The following is a 20066-nucleotide window of genomic DNA, read 5'->3' as shown; positions in this document are numbered from 1 at the left end:
CTGTCCATCACTATGCCTTTCAAATACATTAATTATTTTTCAAGAGATGATTACCCAAAGCTGATGATTGTATTTATCTACAGATGGCAGGAAGAACAAATTGGTATAACATTTATGGGAAATATGTAATCAAGTACCTTAAATGTTCAGATTAAATCTCAAACACTTCTAAAAGAAAAGGTTTCTTTAAAAAAAAAAAAAACTTCCTATACTTGTGGCCTTTCTGGGAATCTATCCTAAGACAATTCTCTAAAATAAAATAAAACCTTTTTGCAAATACATAAATCACATATTATTTACCATGAAAAAATGAACACTCTAACTGCTTTAAGAACCTATGCAATGCAATGTTATACAGCCACTGTAAATATTTATGAAGTATTTAATGATTTTGAAACTACCTGTACTATAATAGTAAGTGGACAAGGCAGATGGAAAAAAAGCATATTTACAGTGTGACCTCAACAATAGTTTGTGTTTATTTTTATTTATTTATTTATTTATGTTGACAGGCAGAGTGGACAGTGAGAGAGAAAGAGACAGAGAGAAAGGTCTTCCTTTACTGTTGGTTCACCCTCCAATGGCTGCTGCGGCCGGGCGTGCTGCTGCCGGCGCACCTCGCTGATCCAAAGCCAGGAGCCAGGTGCTTTTCCTGGTCTCCTATGCGGGTGCAGGGCCCAAGCACTTGGGCCATCCTCCACTGCACTCCCGGACCACAGCAGAGAGCTGGACTAGAAGAGGGGCAACTGGGACAGAATCCGGCGCCCCGACCAGAACTAGTACCCGGGGTGCTGGCGCCACAGGTGGAGGCTTAGCCTAGTGAGCCACGGCACCGGCCTCAACCATAGTTTTTAAATAAACAACAACACAAAAAAAAAAAAAAAACTGGAAGGAAGCAAACCAAAATGTCATTAGTGGTTGATCAGACAGTGCTAATTTCCTGTCTTTTCAGTTACCGAGTGATCCACTGTAGAGTTCAAACTGTTTTACGAGCAGCACAGTGACAGCAAAACCAGAGGTAGCAGGCGATGCCATGCCTCTGTGACAGCATCAGTCCTCACAGTAATTACTACGCAGTGCTAGAGTATAGAGTGTGTAGACAGCGAGCTAAATTATGGGTCATAAATAATTTAGCTTGGCTACTCGAAGGTTTTTTTAATAAGCTCTCTGTAGTATTTTCACAACTCCTCTATAATCTAAAACTATCTCAAATCAAGATGCTTAAAATAAACAAATCCTTCATTGGTCTTTCTCTAAACACAGAGTGCAGAATGCAGATGAGTAACTTCTAAACTACAAGACAGCACCTTTCCTGGAACAGCTGCCTTCACAGAAACCCGTGTGCCTCTCAGGAGCCTTGTTCTTCAACATGTCAAAGCTTTCGTCTTCACACACGACCCGAGCACGCTGAGCTGTTTCACTATTACGTGTCTATCTGGGACTCCATCTGCCTAAAATGCCCTCTGCTTCTCCAGCTCCTGCCCCAAACTCTCTGCTAGTGACTTCCCACAGCCGCTCTGAAACCCAACTTAGTCATTGTTTCCTCTGGGAAGTCTTTCCTTCCACAACCCTCCCAGACCCAATTTAGCAGGCCTTGTTTTTTGGTTTCTTTTTGTTGTTGTTGTTGTTGTTTCCAATTATTTGTATCCCTGTTGCAAGTGATCCCTCAATTTTTTTTTAAAGATTTATTTTTATTTATTTCAAAGACAGAGTTACGGAGAGAGAGGACTTTCATCCACTGGTTCACTCCCCAAATGGCTGCAACAGCTACAGCTGAGCCTATCCAAAGCCAGAAACCTCCTCTGGGTCTCCCACATGGGTGCAGGGGCCCAAGCATTTGGGCCATCCTCCACTGCTTTCCCAGGAGCATTAGCAGGGAGCTGGATCAGAAGCGGAGCAGCCGAGACTGGAACTGGTGCACATATGGGATGCCGGCACTGCAGGCCAGGGCTTTAACCCACTGCACCACGGCACTGGTCCTGATCCCTCAAATTTACCAACTACGCTTCCTCTTTCTCTCACCCTCCCTTTAAGTCGATAATCATAAATCCCACACCTTCCAGTACAGAGATTCTGAAGCACAATTAAGTGTCCTTTCAACGTTCTCTAAATCATTAGCAGTTTTTGTAATGGCACTCAGATTTAGGAGTTGCTGCTTCCAGCGAGGCCCCCACATTAGTCCCCTTAGTGACTTGCTCCAGACAAAAAAAGGCAGCACAGTCACAGCTTTTCAAAAATAACAAAGTAATTTTTCAAAGACTTTGAAGTTACTAACAAATCCTCAAAAATACAAGTGTTAAATCTCAAACAGTCTCCTGATTATCCCAGTGAAAACAACCAACTCAAAACTTTCACTTTCAGTGTGTTCACTGCAGATGTAAAGCGCGGCTCTTCACTGTGTCTCAAAGCGTTTTCTGGGCCGGCGCCGTGGCTCAATAAGCTAATCCTCCACCTTGCGGCGCCAGCACACCGGGTTCTAGTGCCGGTTGGGGCGCCGGATTCTGTCCCGGTTGCCCCTCTTCCAGGCCAGCTCTCTGCTATGGCCAGGGAGTGCAGTGGAGGATGGCCCAGGTGCTTGGGCCCTGCACCCCATGGGAGACCAGGAAAAGCACCTGGATCCTGGCTCCTGCCATCGGATCAGCGCGGTGCGCCGGCTGCAGCGGCGGCCATTGGAGGGTGAACCAACGGCAAAAGGAAGACCTTTCTCTCTCTGTCTCTCTCTCTCACTGTCCACTCTGCCTGTAAAAAAAAAAAAAAAAAAAAAAAAGCGCGTTTTCTTTCCTTGAGGCCTCTGAAGCGCCGTCAAGTGTTTTCTCTGTAAGAAGTGTTGCACGCAAGCAGGTACACAGGATGTGACCGCTAGCACTACTCAGGGAAGGACGTCTGTCCAGAGCTTCAGACACAGATCAGGCACCCCGCAGTAGAACAAGAGGGGGCCCCGCGGTGCTCCACGTGAGAGCACAACCGTCCCTCGACGACGGGGCAGACAGGTGCGAATGACTGGTAAGAATAGCTACTGACTTCTAAATAAAAGTTTAAGGTAGAGCCCAAGCTTTTCAAGAAATTTCAGGTCGACACAGAGCTCCTACACGCCACGTCCCAAGGAGAGGTGGCACCCTTTCATCAGACAGGAGGCCACGCTGCCATTAGGGCAGCTGCAGGAGAGCTTAGAGAAACCCTAGGCAGGACTGCTGGACTCCGTGAAGCTACTCCACGGCAGCCTTTCACACGTTCAAGCCACACTCAGGTTCCTGAACACAGCTAACAGAACCAAGCGACCCTTCACAGGAAGCTCCACAACCTCTGGCACTGGAACTGCCTTCCTACAGTTAAACTTGTCTTTCCAAAAAGTTTTTAGATTGTGTTAAGACAGACAGACATGAAGCAAAGCAGAGACAATTACAGCTCACTTACATGGATCATCAGACAATTTACCTCTCAGTAAATGTGTGATGGCTCAGAACTGCACTCAAGCTCACTGTACCAGTACACGTGACCCACCAGTGGCTTTTATTCTGACTAAAACCATGCGTGAGAATCATCCTGCAACTGCTCAACCAAACGTGCAAGCTACTCCACTCTTCCTCACTCTCAGCAACATTGTAAAATCTGAAAGAACTATTGGTCAACCTAACATAAAAAATGCACAAAGATCAGGAGACCAAGAGTGGTCAGCTGACATGAGGGGGAAAAAACCTCAGCAATAAAATATCAAAAAATGCTCCATTTCACTCATAACTGAAGGACTACACTTGTAATTCCTGAAGTGCGGTTTCACCTTTCACAGTAAAAGGTTTAAGCAATGTGAGCCCCAGTGGGGGAAAGGACCCTTTCCACTAATGACAGGATAAAAGAATGCAACCTTTTCAGAGGACTAACACCATCTTAAAATTTTTTAATGTGCTTACTATTCCACAATTCCACTTCTAGAAATTTGGGCTACAAAATATGCAATCATATAATCAATTTGCTCACTATACTACTGATTGCAGTTACAGCCACACTGGAACTCTGTAAGAACACTAGGAAAGTAAGTAAATACATTAAGGCAGGCACATCAAATTCCAGAGCAAACTAATAAAAAATGATCCCCACTAAGAGATATCCTGACTGTACTTAGCATCAACACCACAGATTTCTTGAGCAACCAGGGAGAAGAGGCAAGGTAGCTCTAACAGAGGTAGAATGATATGAATTAGACTACCCAGGCTTTTTCAGAAGTCACCATTCTTCAGCAAGAAGCAATGCAGAAATGCCTTCATAACCCAAGAATCCATAAATGTTTATATGATCCATGAGTTTTATACGTAGCCAGGCTACTATTTATCAGTAAGAACAACACACATTCTTAAAACACAAAATATTTCAGGAAATACAGGAATCATGAACCCCTTTGAAAGAAAAATGATCAGCTAACCAATATTAAATGGATTAGAAGACTCAACAGGACACTCAATCCCAGACAGTAAAAAAAAGTCTACAAAATCAGAGGGAAAGCAAATACAATCCAAGAACATGATACCTCGCCACTATGTCCTTCAAAATACAAAGGTAAACATTCCTAATTCACCAAATAAAGTACTCTATAAAAACTGACAAGAAAATCCAGCCAACAGGAAAATGAATCAAAGAACTCAATTTGGGTAAAGCCATAGTTAAAGAATCAGCAGGGAACACTGAATCCTTGAAAATATAAGACATTAAATACTGAGAAAACTGTAGTTGTAAAATGGACTATAAATGCTCTAAGACACTGACAATAAAACAATAAAAGTGAGGAAGAGGAGTACCAAGATCACATATATATCAATGACACCATTATTTTAATGTTTTTCATAATCTTTTTCCTATGGGGATTTGTAAGAAGCTAATAATTATTGAAGCAAAGTCTTCAGTTTCACTTGTTTCCTTGTCTGCTGTTAAATTCACGTAAGATGGATAGATCTCAAGAGCATTATGCTTTATGACAGAAGGGAACCTCAAAGATCACACACTGCAGGCCAGCGTTGGGTACAGCAGACTAAGCCACACCTTGCAAAACTGACATCAAAATTCAGAAGGCCAATTTAGCTGCTCAGCCTCCGGCTTTGATCCAGTTCCTAGCATCTAGGAAGAAAGAGGAAGACGGCCCAAGTGCTGGGGCCTTGCCACCCTCATGGGAGACACTGAGGGAGTTCCCAGTTACTAGTTTTGGAACTGGCCCAGACCTGGCTGTGGCAGAGATTTGGGCGGTGAAACAGAGGATAGAAGATCTGTCTCTCCCTCTCTGTTGCTCTATCAAATAAACACATTTTAAAACATAACAAAAAAGATCACACGCTGCAGTCTACATCCTTGTAACAACCTCAAAATGACAAAACTAGAGGGCTGGGGAGCAGAAGACCACTTGCTGGGAGTGAGAGAAAGGAACTACAAACACAAAGAGGGAGGAACAGAAGGGAGTACTGAGAGGACAGTTTTGGGCTTTGTGGCGATTACGTGACTCAACCCATGGAATGAATTTCATGGAACCACATACACCCAAATGAATGCAGGTTTAACAATGGTGACACTCAGTAAGGTCTGCAGTAGAATCAATAACTGACATGGGAGAGACTTTTCCTTTTTTTTTTTTTAATTTATATTTGAAAGTCAGAGCTACAGAGGAGGACAATCAGTGGCAGAGAGAGAGGTCTTCCATCCGCTGGTTCACTCCCCAAATGCCCACAATGGCTGGGGCTGGGCCAGGCCAAAGCCAGGAGCCAGGAGCTTCTTCTGGATCTCCCATATGGATGCAGGGGCCCAAAGACTTGGGCCATCTTCCACTGCTTTCCCAGATGCATTAGCAGGGAGCTGGATAGGAAGTGGAGCAGCCAGAACTGGAACCAGCACCCATATGGGATGCCGGTGCGACACAGGCTTAACCTGCCATAGCGCCAGCCGCGGGAGCAAGCATGTAGCCTAAAGAGTCACACTGACTATTCTGTTACACTCCAGGGCATGCAGAGATCACAATTTTTTCATTTGCTATTAGCAAACTCTTACTATCTGACTCCTTCTACCACGTGGCAATTTTGGGGAGCAAGTTTTAAGACTGACTGGCTAGCTACAGTGTTTTCATGGAACACTAGATCCAGTTTGGGCTACACTGTAAGTAAATATGCATCTGGGTTAAGAAGAAACACACCAGCTGTGGGGTTGGAACCCTGGGTTTGGATGTTGGCTCTGTCAATGCAGTTTGTAATTTTGAACAAGCAACTTATCACCACCCTCCTTGAACCACTGCACCCTTATGCTCCACAACTATACAATGGGAACACAGCACCTGTCTCACAGGGTAGGCACGAGAGCTCCCATGGTTCCATATGCAGTGTACATCAAGTCCCCTAAGCAATGGCTAGCACATAACAGAATTATACAGGGCCAGCATTGTGGCGTAGTGGGTAAAGCCGCCGTCTGCAGTGCCAGCATCCCATATGGACACTGGTTCAAATCCTGGCTGCTCTACTTCCAAACCAGCTCCCTGCTAATGCACCTGGGAAAGCAGCAGAGGATGGTCCAAGTCCCCTGCACCCACGTGGGAGACCTGGAAGAAGCTCCTAGCTCTTCAGAACCATGCAGCCATTTGGGGAGTGAACCAGCAGCTGAAGACCTCAATTTCTTTCTCTCTCTCTCTTTCTCTCTCTCTCTCCCCCCCCCACCCATCTCTCCCCCTGTCTCTCTGCCTCTCTGTAACTCTGCCTTTCAAATAAATAAATAAATCTTTAAAAAAAACAGAATCATACAACATACATGGGTCTTCTCAGTAGCCTCTTCCACCTCGCTCCCTTCTCCGCTGCACCCTGCCTGACCCCCACTCCCAAATGTCCCCCAGAAGTTCTCCCAGCAGCAGTTTTAGGAGCTTGCCCACAAGCACTCCATCTACACAGCATACATCCATCCGGCTCCCTAGGCTCACCTGCTGCCGGGAAGAAAAACTGTTATCTGAGCTCTGATGGCACGGATTTGGGGGAAACAGGGAGATTATTCTATTCATCCTCTCCTCCAGTGTTATCACTCACCAAATATCCTATGACCATTAACTAACCTCAAGGGCCCATCCTGAACTTCTTGAGTCTCTCTTCACTCCTGCCTCTTCCAATCACTCGAATGCTCACCTGGCACTGGAGGAGCAGTGACACTGAGATGCACCACAACAGGACTCATGAACAGCAAGAACTAGGCCTGCCCTCCCCAGGCCTGGAGCAGGAGTGAGGAGGGAGCAGGAAAGGAGGCATAAGTTTCATATTTTGCTCCTCAAACTTCCAAACTGACTCTACAAGAATGTGGTCTTGTCATTCTTATTTTTTTTTTTTTTTTTTTTTTTTTTTTGACAGGCAGAGTGGACAGTGAGAGAGAGAGACAGAGAGAAAGGTCTTCCTTTTGCCGTTGGTTCACCCTCCAATGGCCGCCGCGGCCGGCGCGCTGCGGCCGGCGCACCGCGCTGATCCGATGGCAGGAGCCAGGAGTCAGGTGCTTTTCCTGGTCTCCCATGGGGTGCAGGGCCCAAGCACCTGGGCCATCCTCCACTGCACTCCCTGGCCACAGCAGAGGGCTGGCCTGGAAGAGGGGCAACCGGGACAGAATCCGGCGCCCCGACCGGGACTAGAACCCGGTGTGCCGGCGCTGCTAGGCGGAGGATTAGCCTAGTGAGCCGCGGCGCCGGCCGGTCTTGTCATTCTTATAAAATAAATACAAATAAACCAAACGACAAAAGCAAAAACCCTAACTATCATCATCAAAGATGATGTATGTTAACTAGTGGGTAGAAAGTCCAAAGAGATGATATTTATGGTGACGCAGGAATGGGAAGAAGTTTCACCTGCAAAAATGCAGGAAAGGACATTCAAGCACAGGGAGGCAACAGCATGAGCAAGGGCAGAGAAATATGCAAGGGGACTGAGTGGTTTGTCATGGCTAGACGACAAGACACAATCTGGAAAGTCTTTAAAAGATATTCCAAATAGGCCGGCGCCGCGGCTCACTAGGCTAATCCTCCACCTTGCGGCGCCAACACACCGGGTTCTAGTCCCAGTCGGGGCACCGGATTCTGTCCCGGTTGCCCCTCTTCCAGGCCAGCTCTCTGCTGTGGCCCGGGAGTGCAGTGGAGGATGGCCCAAGTACTTGGGCCCTGCACCCGCATGGGAGACCAGAAGCACCTGGCTCCTGCCTTCGGATCAGCACGATGCGCCGGCCACAGCATGCCAGCCACGTTGGCCATTGGAGGGTGAACCAACGGCAAAAGGAAGTCCTTTCTCTCTGTCTCTCTCACTGTCCACTCTGCCTGTCAAAAAAAAAAAAAAAAAAAAAAGATATTCCAAATAAATCCATTTTAAGTATTAAATAAATCACTCCCACCCCTACTGAGAAATCTAAAAGTGAAACTGAAAATACATGGCCCAGGGCCAGTGTTGTAGCCCTGGCCTGAAGCGCCGGCATCCCATATGGGCGCCAGTCCCGGCTGCTCCACTTCCAATCCAGCTCTCTGCTATGGCCTGGGAAAGCAGTAGAAGATGGCCCAAGTCTTTTGGCCCCTGCACCCACGTGGGAGACCTGGAAGAAGCTCCTGCATCTTGGCTTTGGATCAGCGCAGTGCAGCTCCAGCTGTTGCAGCCAACTGGGGAGTGAGCCATCGCATGGAAGACCTCTCTCTCTCTGCCTCTCCTCTCTCTCTGTAACTCTTTCAAATAAATAAATAAATCTTTAAAAAAAAAAAAAAAAAAAAGGAAAGAAAATACACGGCCCTTGCACCTGTCACTATTCTGCTGTGATGAAAACCTGGCCTTGGGGCCAGCACTGTGACGCAGCGGGCTAAAGCCCCGGCCTGATGCGCCAGCATCCCATATAGACGCCAGTTCTAGTCCCAGCTGCTCCACTTCCGATCCAGCTCTCTGCTATGGCCTGGGATAGCAGAAGATGGCCCAAGTCTTTGGGCCCCTGCACCCACGTGGGAGACCCAGAAGAAGCTCCTGGCTCCTGGCTTCAGATCAGTGCAGCTCCAGCCGTTGCAGCCATGTAGGGAGCAAACCAGAGGATGGAAGACCCTTCACCCTGTCTCACCCTCTGTCTGTAACTCTACCCGTCAAATAAATAAACAAAAATCTTTAAAATAAAAAAAAAAATTAAAAACTTTGGTCTTTGGGCCCAGCAATGTAGCATGGTACAGAAAGCAGCCACCTGCTATGCTGGCATTCCCATATGGGCACCAGTTCGAGTCTCGGCTGCTCCACTTCCAATACAGCTCCCTGCTAATGGCCTGGTAAAGCAGTGAAGGATGGCCCAAGTGCTTGGACCCCTGCACCTACATGGGACACAGGGAAGAAGCTTCTGGCCCTGGCTTCAGCCTGGCCCAGCCCTGCCCAATGTGGCCATCTGAAGAATGAACCAGCAGATGGAAGGTACCTCTCTCTCTCCCTCTCTCCCTCTAACTCTGCCTTTCAAATAAATAAATCTAAAAAAAAAAAAAAAAAAAAAAAAAAAAAAAAAAACCACGTGGTCTCTGACAATGGAGGTCCTCTAATCTGAATGATTTGGTGTCTAGTGGCATGCTCACACCGGAACTCTGAGGTAGCCCACAGAAACAGGGGTACAGAAGATGGGCTGGTGGAGTTAAACCTGGACACCAGAGCCCAGGAAAGACATCAAATGTCAAAGCTAAAGATAAGGCCAGGGATCAGCATTGTGCCATAATGGGCTAAACCACATCCTGCAATACTGGCATTCCATATGGGCACCAGTTCAAGTCCTGATTGCTCCACTTCCGATTCAGCTCTCTGCTAATGTGTCCTTGGGCCCCTGCACCCACATAGGAGACCTGGATAAAGCTCCTTGGTCCTGGCCCCGGCCTAGCCCAGTCTCACTATTGCAGCCATTTGGGGAGTGAACCAGCAGATAGAAGATCTCTCTGTCTCTCCCTCTGTCTCTGTAACTCTTCAAAATAAATAAATTTTTAAACAACAAAAATAAAAAGAAACAATGCCAGCCTGACCCAAATGGAGGGAATGGAGGGAAAGGCCAGAGTCAGGGCGGCATCAACAGGCCTGGTGGTGCCAGGGAGAGGATGTGATGATGGAGCAGAGGAAGTTCAAGATTACTCAGGCTTATCATTAGCATGTCTGGTGGATAAGGTCATTAACAGAGCTAAGGCATGAGGGAGGAGGCACTGACCTAAGGCAAGATGATAGATTTGGTCTAGATTCATTTAATTTCATGCCTGTAGGACACCTAAGTGGATACCCAAGGCTGGAGAAGGAGGCTTAGTTCTGTTTGGTAGTCAGGGCATAGCTCAAGCCATGGGAAAGCAGACCAAGGGAGACCAAACCAAGAGAGTAATAATATCATGGAAGGCAAGGGAGCCAAGAAAGGGCTTCAGGAAAACAAAAGGAGAGGGCAGCTGTTATGGCCCACAAGCAGAGTCAAGGAGAGGTCACAGGTGATCTTGAAAAGTGGTGAAGCTGCCAGCGCTGTAGCGCACTGGGTTAAGCTGCTGCCTGCAACACAGGCATCCCACTTGGCACCGGTTCAAGTAAGAAAAGTGATAAAGACAAACCAGTGTGCAACACACTGCAGAGAAAGGGGGAGTGGGAAGGCAGGGGGAAGCAGCGACACCTGCTCGACAGGCTGGTGTGTCACTGCTTCCTTCACGGGGGCATACATGCTGACAACCCAACTACCTACAAGTGTCAGCATCCTTGTCCTGCCCAGTGTCAGTTGCTTCATGTCAGCACAGCAACAACTGGTCCAAGTGCTTGGGCCCCTACACCCACATGGGAACTCCTAGCTCCTGGCTTCGGCCTGGCTCAGCCCCAGCCATTGTGGCCACTTAGAGAGTGAACCAGCTGATGGAAGATCACTACATCTCTCCCTCTCTCTCTGTAACTCGGACTTTCACGGCTATTGTGGCCACTTGGGCAGTGAATCAGCAGACGAAAGATCTCTCCATCTCTCCCTCTCTGTAACTCTGACTTTCAAATAAATAAATAAATCTTTTTTTAAAAAAGAGTTAGATTAAGGATATAAAATATTAAAAAAATAATAAATGCTATGGAAAGAAGTAAAGCAAGATTCAAGAAACTGGACACCTGAAGTGGAATTATAAGTTTAAAGAGAGAAAGGTGGAGATGGCCCTGTGGCATAGCGGCTAAAGCTGCTGCCTACAGTGCCAGCATCCCATATGGACACCTGTTCAAGTCCCGGCTGCTCCACTTCTGATCCAGCTCCCTGCCAATGCGCCTGGGAAAGCAGTGGAAGACGGCCCAAGTACTTGGCCCCTGGACCCACATGGGAGACCTGGAAGAAGCTCCTGGCTCCTTGGCTTCAGATCAGCCCAACTCCAGCTGCTGGGAGAGTGAATCACCATTTGGGGAGTAAATCGGCAGATGGAAGATCTCACTCTCTCTCTCTGCTTCTGCCTCTACCTTTCAGAGGGAGAGAGGTGACTCTTGCAAAAGCTTCAAGAAGGTTCAGTCACACAGATTCCCAGGACAACACAGTCTAGGCAGAGCAGCAGCCAGGACGAAGTCTCAGGGCAGGAACACACCTTGCTGTCTGAAGAATGGCAAGAGGCTAAGGGAGCTGGAGCAGAGAGCGCAAAAGGCGGAGTCCCGGGAGATGCAATCCGACAGTGACAGTGTGAGTGACAGGTCTGAAAAGCAAGTCTGAGTGGGCCATCCTGAAGCTGGAGATGAAGGTCTGCACCAGCAATTCCTGGCTAACGGGTGGCCTGGAAGAGTGCCCCGCGTCTAAGGCCCAGGGCAGTTCAGCTGTCCAGAGATCAGTGGAATGAGGAAGGAATGCCAGTGAGACGGGAGGAAATGCAGCACATCCCAGTCGCCCAGAGGCCAGGCTAAGAAAGGCTTCACGGAACAGACAAGTTCAGCCTGTCCAGTGCAGACCAAGTAAGAGTGGCCTGAGAGCAAACCAGTGGGTTTCACAACAGTGGTGGGAGGGATCTTGACAACTACACTTAAGAGAGAATGGGAAGTGAGAACTAGAACCAGGTACAGACCACTCTTTCCTGGAGTTTTGTTGCAAAGGGGAACAAAGAAATGGGCCGTACCAGCCAGGAAGGTAAGAGTCAAGGTTTCTGAAGAGAAAAAAGGGCCCATTTGTGTACTGCGTGCATGAATGTGAGCACATAAAGTCCTAGAAAGCCCCAAGCGAACAAGTTCCTTCCTTGACTCTCATTTGGCATCTGTTATTTTCTACTATCTTTACTGATGTGTATCTGATCTTCATAGCTATCTCAAACAACTTTCACTTGGAAGGCCCTGTTTGTCTTTGTCCAACTCTCAAACTCTTTATCCTCCTGCAAGACCCGAATCCCCGTCCTGGGAAACCTTCCCCGACCCTTCTCCCATTGTCCCACTGCATTCTCTGTACCAGCTCTGTACCACTATCGCCCTATCACAATCTCTTGTATCTATCAGAATCCGTCTTATCTTCCCCACTAAACAGGCTCCTAGAGGGCGGGGCAGCGTTAGCCCAAAAGCGTTAACAGTTAAGAGCACTGACTCTTGAGCCGGACACCTGGGACTGAATCCCAGTTTCAACACTTGGTTGCACGTGAAGCTGCCTAACCTCTCAGTGCCTTGAACAGCATAATCTGTAAAATGGGAAATAAAAATAGCTTCTCCCTCCTGGTGTTGTTAGGAAAAGTAAAGGATTAGTGTATGTAAAATGCCTGGCATATATATTATATATATATAAACTAGTAAACTTTTATAACCACAGCACCTAGGATTTTTTTCTAATTAATCTATTTATTTGAAAGTCAGAGTTACACAGACAGAGAAGGCAAAGCAGAGAGAGAGAGACAGGTCTTCCATCCACCCGTTCAATCCCCAGATTGGCCAGAGCTGGGCCAGGTCGAGGCCAGGAGCCAAGAGCTTTTTCCAGGTCTCCTACATGGGTGCAGGAGCCCAAGGACTTGGACCATCTTCTACAGCTTTCCCAGGCCATAGCAGAGAGCTGGATTGGAAGTGGAGCAGCTGGGACTCAAACTCTTACCCATATGGGATGCCAACACTGCAGCGACAGCTTTACCTACTACGCCACAGCGCCGGGCCCCGCACCTAGGATTTTAAGTTTAACAGCAGGAAGTCAACAAATTACTTCACAAATAACTAAACTGAGACACTAAAAAACTCTGGTTTAGTATACAGAATTACTTTTCTATACCACATTAACAAGGATTTTCGTTTACCAGGTAATTCCATCATCTGAATAAGGCATGTACTAATTTTTTCAAAAGCTAGTAAAGTCATTTCTCAATACTTAACTGTCTCCCCCATCTCTAAGGATGTCACTGACATTCATTACCTCTGCCACCTGCCTACACTACCTCTCCCCTAAAGCATGGTGGACAACAGAACACACCTAGTGAGTGGCCAAGGTTAAGATCTGACCTTGCCTCCATTACAGATGACATTAAAAAGAAAAACCTTTATAATCAATGCATCGCTTAAGCAACTGAAAAAGAAATGCCAATTTAAGCAAGGACTCAATTTTGCACAAAATTTCCATATTAAGTAATGGCCATTCAATATTAAGTAGCAATTTTTCAGAGAAACAGTGGGAACCTCTAACTTGTTTAACCAGTTAAGAACTCGTGGGAATTCAACCCAAAATGATGATTTAATGAACTAGGGTATACCCAGCTATTCTCATTCTGTACTGCACCTATCAATCTTTTCTAACTAGTTCTAAACACACAGGTCAAGATCCCTCCTAGTGGTGGTGGCACTGTGGAGAAGCAGACTGGACCACATGGGAGCACTAGTCCCATGCACAGCTGTTCTGCTTCTGACCCAGCGCCCTGCTAATAGGCAAGGGGAAAGCAGTGGAATATGGCCAAGCGCTTGGGCCCCTACCACCCCTGTGGGAGACTAGGATACAGTTCCTGCCATTGCAGCCACTTGGGGAGTGAACCTGCAGATGGAAGATATCTATCTCTCACTCACTCTCTCTTTCTTTCTTTCAAATAAATAAAATAAATCTTTAAAAAGAAAGACTGTTTAAAGCAAGCTTCCCATCCTCCCTACGCCACTACCATCTCTCAGACACATTCTGGACATACCGGACGGCAGACTCCTGATCCTCTTTCCCAGGAGGCAGCACAGCGACTTGGAAGAGCAGGGGCTTGGAGTGGAGCACCCTGGGTTCCATGCCGCCCCACCACTCCTTCAACAGGCATCCTAAGCAGGTCTGTCAATCTCCCCTCTGGCAGTAACAGCAATCATATAACCTAGCCAGGTTAGTGTGGTTAAATAATACTGAGTAACTAAAAGGAAAAGCAGTAATGAAAAACAGCTAGCACATCAAAGATGCTTAATAAACAGTTTTCATTATGCTACACCATTTTCAAGTCTTAGTAGAGTTGAAGTTTTAAGAAGATGATACCAAAAGGGTTGAAACTTGGGGCCGGCACTGTGGTGCAGCAGGTTAACGCCCTAGCCTGGGGCGCCGGCATCCCAAATGGGCACCAGTTCAGGACCGAGCTGCTCCAATTCTGATCCAGCTCTCTGCTGTGGCCTGGGAAAGCTGCAGAAGATGCCCCAAGTCCTTGGACCCCTGCACCCATGTAAGAGACACAGAAGAGGCTCCTGGCTTCAGATCGGCGCAGCTCCAGCCGTTGCAGTCAATTGCGGAGTGGACCATCAGGTGGAAGACCTCTCTCTCTCTCTGTCTCTACTCACTCTGTGTAACTCTGAATTTCGAATAAATAAATAAATCTTTAAAAAGGGGGGGGGGGGGGGGCTGAAACTTGGAAAGACATTGTGGCACAGTGGTTAAGTCACCACTAGGGAACCCAGCATTCCATGTCAGAGTGCCTGGGATGGGATTGCGCCTCTGCTTCCCACGCAGGTTCCTGTTAATATGTACCTTGGAAGGTAGTAGGTTGCGACTCAAGTACTTGGGTCCCTGTCACCTACATAGGAGACTTGACCTGTCCCCTGCCCCTCTCTGTCACTTTGCCTTTCAAATACATAAAAATAAACTTTTTTCAAAAAGGTTTAAATTTATGCCAACTAATACTTTTAAAACTGTTGGGGCCAGCACTGTAGCGTAGTAGGTTAAGCCTCCGCCTGCATCCCATACAGGCTCGTTAAGAGTCCCGGCTGCTCCACTTCCAATCCAGCTCCCTGCCAATGCACCTGGGAAAGCAGTGGAAGACGGCCTGAGTCCTTGGGCCCCTGCATCCATGTAGGTGACCTAGAAGAAGCTCCAGGCTCCTGGCTTCAGATCAGCCCAGCTCCAGCTGTTGCAGCCATTTAGGGAGTGAACCAGCGGATGGAAGATCTTTCCATCTCTCCCTCTCTCTCTAACTCTCTCAAATAAATTAAGTAAATCTTAAGGAAAAAAAAAAAGACTCTAGAAGCCACCTCTTTTAAAAAAAAAAAAAGAAAGAAAGAAAGAAAAATCATTAAGGCAGTAAGCAATGGAAAGGAAAAAAGTTCTTGGAATACACAAATAGCTATGATTTCAGGGAAAAGACCCTGCTCCTAAGAAACAAAAAAAAAAAAAGACAATGGCTTCCTTGCCTTTGACAGACAAGGCCTGTCCCACCCAAACCCCTGACTCTGTGCACTACACACAATGACCATCACCATCTTAATCACTTTACACACACTGTAGCCACCTGCTGTGTATGTAAATGAGATCTAGGTTACAAAAACCTTGACTTGAAACTTACCTCCAAAAAAAAAAAAAAATGTCAGGGAGGTCATGAAGTCAGCAACTTTACAATTAATTACTCAGTAGTTGGGAAAGGCGTTTGGCACAGATGCCACTTGGGATGCCCACATCCCATACCAGAGTATCTGAGTTACAGCCCTGCTCTGCTCCCGATTCCAGCTCCCTGCTAATGCACACCCTGGAAGGCAGCAGCTGGTGGCTCAAGTACTTAGGTCCCTGCCACACACACCCGAGTTTGGAGACCCGGATGGAGTCCAGCTGCTGCCAGCACTTGGGGAGTGAGCCAGCAGACAGACACACGCACGCTCCTGCACGTGCTCACACGTTCCCTCGCTCCCTAACAAATAAAAGAAATAACGATTTTGTAAGCGCTCACTGCCAATTCAAGTGAACTCTGAATACAAGGGATCTCGGCTAGCTCAGCCAATGAACTTTCGTCGGAGGGTCCTACGGCAAAGTTCTCAGTTCCCGAGGGGAGGACCGGGTCCTGCCTTGTTCTCCGATGCGTTCCCAGGGCCCGGCATCCAGGAGAGCTGCACACCCACACTCACAGCACCACTATTCACGAGAGCCAAGAGGTGGACGCATGCCGGAACACACTGAGGGACGAATGGATAAACAAAACGTGGCACGTACACACAATGGAATTCAGCCTTCAAAAGGCAGGAAATGCTGACACAGGCTACGGCATGGATGAAGCCTGAAGACGCTATGCCAAGCGAAATCGGCCTGCCTCCAAAGGATGAACACTGCCAATGATGTGAGAGGCACCTACAGTAGCCAATGCAGAGAAACAGAAAGTAAAGATGGTGGCTGACACGGCCTGGGGGAGAGGGTCTCTTGGGTGCAGGTGCAGAACTGCACACTTTTGTGGGATGAAACAACTGCCGGACGTACGGCGGGCGTGACTGCGACTGCGGGCAACACGTCTGCACGTAACGCCACCGATCGGCACACTTACAACCGTACATCCTGTGTTGTCCATATTCTACAGTTCAGAAACAAAACCAAAACATATTGGTGGAAATAAAAAAGGAGTGAGTACTACTTTCACCAATCGCTGAATGCTAATATAATTTGCAGACTTCTTATCTCCACACTTCATAGAAGAGGAAATTGGAACTCAAAGAGCTTAACTGCTCTGTCACTACACACAGTGTGTGTGTGTGTGTGTGTGTGTGTAGTAGACTATGTAAGGCATACACGCATCACAGGGGTCTTCTACCCAGCTGGTTGTGAACCCCGCGAGAACACCATGCCTCTTACTACACCCAGGGCCCAACAACACTTTGAGAATCCACTGGCCTGAACACCTGCATCACAAAAGCTCGAACTCCAACCTTTTCTCTACCACCCACTAACAGGGCAGGGACAAAATGGGTGGCCCTGAGAACCGTTCTGTCCCCGGAAGTGTTCAAACAGGCTGAGCAATGGTGGGGCTTGCTGTATGCCAGGAGCCAGGGCAGATCCAATGCACACAATTTTATCTCACAGAGGGCTCAGTCTAGAGCAGCAGATAAGGCTCAGAAAACAATCCCAATTACAAAAAAGCCAAATGCTGAACAGAGGTGCGAGCCAACCGTGAAGGCAGCAAGGCGAGCGTCAGTGGATGTGCAAGGTCTGGAAGGATAGACTGTCCCTGGTCCTACAAGGTGCAAGGCAACGGCACACAGCAGCCTGTGGAGGGGTAGGGATCCCTGCCTTTGAGTCATCCGGGTCCCCAGTCATAACCTGGTCCAGCTCTGCGCGCTCTTATAGAACAGAACCTCTGAAATCGCACCGCCTCCCTTCAAATCCTGCCCCTGTCACTCAAGTGTCACCTGTCCCCGACTGGCCTCAAGTCTCCCCACTTATGAACACAAGGGTTGATGCGCTCACTAAATAATGCCCTGTCCACTTACTCCGCATAGGGCCTGGCCAGAAATACACGCTAGCCTTTGTCACGACGAGCCGCACGGCGGGAGAGGCCCACCCCCAGCAGATGCAAGGGCCCAGGCAGTCCCGAGCCACCCCGCGGGTGGGGGGGATGGGCGCGCACAGCCGGGGCTTGCACACCCTGCACGCATGTGTCACCGGCCAGCCTCGGCACGCGCCTCTCCCCCGCCCCGAAGGCAGAAGCGATGGCTCAGCAGCTCCGGGGCCCACTCCTGCCCCCCACCCCCGGCTCCCACCCCACTTACCATGCTGGCCGGGGGAGGGGCGGCTCAGGTGAGCTGGTTCGTGGGCTTCGGACACGTCCCGCTCGCACAGTTCAGGTCATGGTCCCGGCAGGCTCGGGAAGTCCCCGCCCGTGCAAACACAACCCCTTCCCCACCCGGGCCCCCTCTATGAAGAAGAGCAAGGCCTCCCGGTCCGCCTCATCGGGGGTCCCCGGGACAATTCATCCAGACCCTCCCTTCCCTCCCCAAGGAAACTGAACAAGCAGGAAATGGGGCTCCGAGGGCACCAGCTCGGGGGCCCCCCGCCCGGGCCCGACCCCCGAGAGGGGGAGGCTACGGGCCCAGGCAGGGGCTCCCCGGAGCCGCGGACAGAGGCGGCGTCGGCGGGCCCGGCCCCGAGGCTAAAGGGGCGGAGGCTGAATTGGGCCTCGGCGGCGCGGCACGGCCCGGGCGGCCGGCTCAGGGAAGAGGCCCACAGGCCCGCGCTGTCCTCACCGCTTCAGCCCACACGGCCGCTACCGCCACCCCCCAGAGCATCCCTGCGCGCTCCCGCCCCAGAGCCGCCCGCTCGCGCCGCGCGGCCGCCCCCGACCAACAGCCCCAGCGCGCCGGAAGTGGCGAGCTCCGGGCGGCCCCACAGCACCGCCGCCGGGCTGCGGCGCTGGAACCGGACCAATCCGGAATCGACGAGGGGCCGGGCAGGGGGCGGGGCCGCACCTGACGGCTCCCACTGGCCCCGCCTCCTGTGGCTCCGCCCCCTACGCCCGCGGTGCGGGCCTGGCGGCCATCTTGGTAAAGGGAGCCAAGGGCGGCCATCTTAGTAAAGGGGCGGTTTCTCTTTCGCTTCGCTTGCTCATTCATTCTGCAAATCTTTATGGAGCGCCCCTTGTGGGTTGAGCACCGGGGTCACAGCTTGGCGGTGCACAGCCTCTGCGCCGCTGGAGCCTCAGTTCATTTAGTCCACTTACAATCCAGCTATGCCGTGGCCCACAGGCCCAGCTGTTGGTGCTAAGACTAGAAATTGTCAAGGAGCATAATTACAGCCATTTATATTTCTACTCTGGGCTGTGGATTCCTAGTACAGAAGGTTTGTTGAAAACAATAGCCTTTTTAGAATGTTGTTAATGGGGCCGGTGCTGTGGTGTAACAGGTAAAGCCAGTCCTGCAGTGCTGGCATCCCATATGGGCACGGGTTCAAGACCCGGCTGCTCCACCTCCGATCCGGCCCTCTGCTGTGGCCTGGGAAAGCAGTGGAAAATGACCCAAGTGCTTGGGCCCCTGCACCCGCATGGGAGACCTGCAAGAAGCTCGTGGCTCTTGGCTTCAGATTGGCTCAGCTCTAGCCATTGAGGCTATTTGGGGAGTAAACCAGCAGATGGAAGATCTCTCTCTCTCTCTCTCTGCCTCTCCTTCTCTCTCTGTGTAACTCTGACTTAAAAAAATAAATGAATAAAATGTTAACAAGAGGTAAACAAAACTTGGACAGTCCCTTCTCTTTGTTAGCCCTATGAATAAATTAATTGTAGAAATGAGTGCTTTGAGTGTCACGAACAAAGCAAACACATAACGGGGGGAGGGCAGACAGAAAGTGGAAGGGAAGAGCTGAAGCCAGCTGAGACCTGCAGGCAGCGTGGGCACAGCCAGAGGAACAGCACCTGCCAAGGTTCTGAGAGGGCAAAGAATGCAGGATCTTAACCCCCACCTCCCCACCACCCTCTTCACCTGTGGAAGTGCCGAGTTTAGGAAATAGGAAGAAAACATCCCAAACAGCTGATGCCGAGCCTTGGGCTGTGCCTCCTGCAAACCTATATAACCCAATGGCTCTCAGAATCACCTGGAAGGCCAGTTAACACAGGTGGTAGGGGGCAGTAGGTATTTGGCATAGCTGCTGAGATCCTACCTGAGATGCCCACATCCCATATCTAAGTACCTCGGTTTGATTGCCTGTTCTGGCTTCCTGCTGACACATATCCTGGGAGAAGGCAGGTGATGGCCAAGTATTTGGTCTGCCACCCCCATGGGAGACTAACTGTTGTGGGCATTTGGGAGTGAACCAGCAAATGGGAGCATGTTTATTTCTCTCTTTTTCTCTCTCTCCCCCTTTCTTTGTCTGCCATTCAAATAACTTAAAAATAAGTATTTTCTTTTTTTGACAGGCAGAGTGGACAGTGAGAGAGAGAGAGAGGTCTTCCT

At 49.1% G+C, this 20066-nt stretch overlaps 1 protein-coding gene across 1 annotated transcript in view; it reads right to left on the bottom strand.

Moving 5' to 3' along the window:
* LOC100350325 (exportin-6) overlaps window positions 1–18439 on the bottom strand; it is a 123138-nt gene extending 104699 nt beyond the window's left edge. The window contains exon 1 of the mRNA XM_008257959.4: window positions 17895–18439. Coding sequence (XP_008256181.2) covers window positions 17895–17897 — 3 coding nt within the window. The 5' untranslated portion in view covers window positions 17898–18439. The remainder of the gene's footprint in view (window positions 1–17894) is intronic.
* Between the last annotated feature and the right edge of the window lie 1627 nt (window positions 18440–20066).

This window comes from Oryctolagus cuniculus, chromosome 19 (genome assembly GCF_964237555.1).
Source record: "Oryctolagus cuniculus chromosome 19, mOryCun1.1, whole genome shotgun sequence".
Classification (NCBI taxonomy): domain Eukaryota; kingdom Metazoa; phylum Chordata; class Mammalia; order Lagomorpha; family Leporidae; genus Oryctolagus; species Oryctolagus cuniculus.
The sequence above is the reverse complement of the archived record's forward strand: the minus strand, read 5'-3'. Positions and strand labels throughout refer to the sequence as shown.